Source organism: Propithecus coquereli, unplaced genomic scaffold (genome assembly GCF_000956105.1).
Source record: "Propithecus coquereli isolate 6110/MARCELLA unplaced genomic scaffold, Pcoq_1.0 Scaffold10, whole genome shotgun sequence".
NCBI classification, from domain to species: domain Eukaryota; kingdom Metazoa; phylum Chordata; class Mammalia; order Primates; family Indriidae; genus Propithecus; species Propithecus coquereli.
The window spans coordinates 20,522,295-20,526,486 of NW_012133858.1; the positions used below are offsets into that span (position 1 = coordinate 20,522,295).

The following is a 4,192-nucleotide window of genomic DNA, read 5'->3' on the forward strand; positions in this document are numbered from 1 at the left end:
TATCAGTAAGACTTCTGGTCAACAGTATGCAATTAGGCCAGGTGCAGTTGCTTATGCCTGTAATCCTAGTGCTTTGGGAGGCTGAGACAGGAGGCTCACTTGAGGCCAGGATTTTGAGACCAGCCTGGGCAACATAGCGAGACCCCATCTCTCCAAAAAAAATTTTAAAAAGTAGCCTGACAAGGTGGCGTACACCTCTAGTCCTAGCTACTTGGGAGGCTAAGGTGGCAGGACTGCTTGAGCCTGGGAGTTAGAGGTTGCAGTAAGATGGAGTCATGCCACTGTACTTCATCCTGGATGATGTAACAAGACTCTGTCTCTAAAAAAATATAAATAAATAAAATAGATAAAATAGTACACTATTAGTGAAGTTTTGGGGGAGTCTAAAGTTATACATGGATTTTCGATGCTGGGGTGTCATTTTCCCCAACCCCATGTTGTTCAAGGGTCAATTGCACTTACAAAAATATGGTAGTCTATATTGATCATCATTAAAGAGGGAAACAAATGTAATCATTTCACAAGAATCCTGTAATTAAATGTTAAGGAGTGGTGATTTTTTAAAGTGAAAAAGACTTTCTGTGCTGTTTTATGAAAATTTAATGACTCAGAGGTACAGTGTAAGTATAGATAATGGAATGATATCTAAGAGATAGTATCAAATGATAAAAAGTAAGGTACAGAATAGATTGTGTTCTATGCTACCATTTGTGAAAAAATATGCTTGCCTATGTGAACACTTTGTATAGATATCTGGACTAATTTACAAATAACTGCTCCCTCACGAGGAGAACTAGGAAACTGGGGGTTAGATGTATAAGACAGACTTTAATTCTATGCTATTTTATAATGTTTCCAATTTTAAAAATATCTATTACTTTAAAAATATTAAAACACCATAAAATAAAAAGCAAAATATTAAAGATTCTTTTAAAGTTCTATTTTTTTCAGGGGGAAACCTTTTTGGAAAGCACTCTTAAGATACCTAAATTATGTTGGCCCCATTTAAGCTGTAATATGTCATTTCAGAAAAATTTAATTGAGAGTCAAAACATCGGTTCTGAAATTCTCAGAAGCACACTTTCTTTTATAGTCAGATGACATTAATAGCAGAGCAATAATTCACTTTCCTTTTTTTACACAAGTTCACAAATTCTAATGCAGCCTACATATTACTACCAGTTTAATCTTCCTGAAAGATTGTTTTAATTCACTATCCTGCTCAAAGTTCCCCTTCAATGACTCTCGATGCTTACTGCAAAGAATCTTCCAGTTTCCTTAATTTAGAACCAACCTACACTTCTAGTATGATCTCTTAGTACTTTCCTAAACAGGGCCAAACATTAGTTAGACTTATAATTCCCCAAAAGAGGTCTTACCCTTTTATTCATTTGGGCCTTTGCCCAACTTGTTCGTTTCTACCTTACCTTCTTCATCAATTGTCGTTTTATCCATGGTCCAAGACTCATCTTAGTATTTCCTCCACGACATCTTTCCTGATCACGTGTTCTACCCCTAACTGGATCTCACTACTATTCTATTGAACTATAATTATTTTTATATTTTGTCTTTCCTGCTTCATAGGTTTTAGGCTCATGGAGGGCAAAGACTATTTACCAGAGCACTATATTTGCATTACACAATTGCAGAGAAGACTTAATATGTAAATGTGACTGGGAGAAGTTAAAAACAAAGAACTGACAATCTCATTCATATTAAAGTACAAGTAATTGATAATAGAGCCTTTTCTTATTTTGATACAGTACAAAGGGCAAAGGCAGACAAAAGGGGAGAAGAGAAGAAGGGAAAGTTGAAACATGGCAACAGTCAAAGGATGATGATGCCAAGTTTCATGGTGGGTGGACAGGTAGTGCCATCCAATAAACCGGGAAAAGTAAGAGTAGTACAGTTTTAGATGAAAAAAAAATCAAGAGTTCTATTTAGGATTCTTGTGAGATAACCAAAGGGAAATGTGCAAACAGTTGTATTTGTGTGTTTGGAGTTGAAAGAATAGTTTCAAGATAGATATAAATTTGAGAACCATCAACATATAGATGGTACTTTAAGCCAATAGACTGGATAAAATCACCTAACAGGAAAATATATACAGAAAAGAGGTCCAAGGGACAAATGTGACTTTGATGAAATAAATGACATCTGCAAAACCAAGTAAATATGTAATTATATGGAGTGATCTGAATGCTTATTGACTAAAACACACAAACCTAGTCTCTAAGAGAAGAGTGAAGAAAGGGAAATCAAACTTAGTGAGAGCTGTGGCTTAATATTCTGACACATTGAATGCATAATGTAATTGTTAATCTATAGGCTCCTCTTACTCTTCTTATGTAAGTAATAAAGAACAGAGTTCATCCCAGAATTGTAAAATGTTTTTTAATTTTATTTTCATGTCAATTTATACTTCATCCTTATATCTTACAAAATGAAAATTTATCACATTTATACAAGAAAATTCATTAACTCTCTTGCAGGTAGACAAAATCAGCCCTATATAACTGAGTCCCTGCCAAGATTTTTTGAGGAGGGGTGGTTATACCAACATGACATTTCTATGAATTTCTTTATTTCTTATTTGTTATGTTTACCCAATAATCCTGTTTCTCTATACCTAGATTTTAATGTCAACCAATGATTTGATTGAATATTTCCCCTAGGGTATTACTTTACCTAAAAAATAACTTTACCAGAGAAAGCTGTAAAAAAGTAGAAAAGCACTATACAATTTTTATTCACAAATGTTCATGCCAGAAGTACATGTTCTACTTCCTATAAATATATCCCTTTTGAACTGTATTTCCTTTAAATATCACCAAACTCTACAAAGATGATTATAATAAAAACTCAGTTTCATATATAAATTTGTTTGTACATATACAACACTTATTTGGGGATGCTTTCTAGGTATGTCGAGGGAACAATATATTTTAACAATGGTAATCATTTCATGCGTCACTAGGTACCTGAAATATTAATATAATAGAGTGGCTGTCTCGGTTTAATTTTACCATATATCAAACAAATTTGCTACTTTCTTATGGAAATTATTTTCACAACAATCAATGTTACTTTGGAGTATATTCAGCAACCTCTGAATGACTTGGGGGAAAACAACAATAATAGAAAGTATTTCATACCTGCTTTATGGCGGTTACTGTTATCACAAAGAATAATGGAAGTCCACTGGTAATTGGACTGGTAGGTGTATCAATCATAAGCTAGATTTAAAAAAAAGAATGTGGAGTATTATATTTTTATATTGTACCTGTCACACTATTAACATCTGACATTTCATTCTATTATGCAATGGGTATAGTTTAGTTCACAATTTCACTTTGTTGGCTGTTATATGGGATTGGAAGAATAATTATATCTATTGTCTATCCACATATACTGCTAGAGTGAACTCAGTCACTCTGCTTTCTTAACACATAGGGTCCTTAAGTTTTTTCTCAATATATACCAAGGAGTGGAGCTATAGCTGTTCAGATCTCATTTCACATTTCTTTGCACATACTAATAAATGCTGAAAAGTCTGTCAGCAAGTTTTACCTTGGGATTCAGAATAAACTCACCTCAACACTAGGGACAGAGAACTAGGAACAGGACCATGGAAAGGGTTTTTTCTACAAGTGAAACCCTTTTTGTTACATCTAGCAGAGCCAGAGCGGGATAGCTAGGAAAATGATGCTGCAATTATAATTTAAATCATACAACTGAAGTTTCAATAAATTGCTGGAGAAATAAAGAAATATTTGCAATAATTACATATGGTTAGTTAGAACATGTATCTAATGACTTACTAATGTTCCTTTATTGTGGATAGGCCAATTAAATTTATTCTTTTCCACAGACAAGCTGAATTCCTGATCTTAGCTAGTGTTTTCACAAATGCATGGATGTTATGTGGATATGGTTAGTATAAATTTCTTGCTTTTCCAAGAAAATAAAGACGATGCTCTATTGACAGAAAATTAGAAGTTCCTTGTCTATTCATGAAGGAAAGCAATTTTTTAAAAAAGTAAATGCTGGCCGGGTGCAGTGGCTCACGCCTGTAATCCTAGCACTGTGGGAGGCAGAGGCGGGGGGATCGTTTGAGCTCAGGAGTTCTAGACCAGCCTGAGCAAGAGCGAGACCCCATCTCTACCAAAGATAGAAAGAAATTAATTGGACA

At 34.3% G+C, this 4,192-nt stretch overlaps 1 protein-coding gene across 1 annotated transcript in view; it reads right to left on the bottom strand.

Annotated features, from left to right (window-relative positions):
• ATP11B (ATPase, class VI, type 11B) overlaps positions 1 to 4,192 on the bottom strand; it is a 111,515-nt gene that overhangs the window by 78,447 nt on the left and 28,876 nt on the right. Inside the window, exon 4 of the mRNA XM_012641969.1 lies at positions 3,156 to 3,236. Coding sequence (XP_012497423.1) covers positions 3,156 to 3,236 — 81 coding nt within the window. The remainder of the gene's footprint in view (positions 1 to 3,155; positions 3,237 to 4,192) is intronic.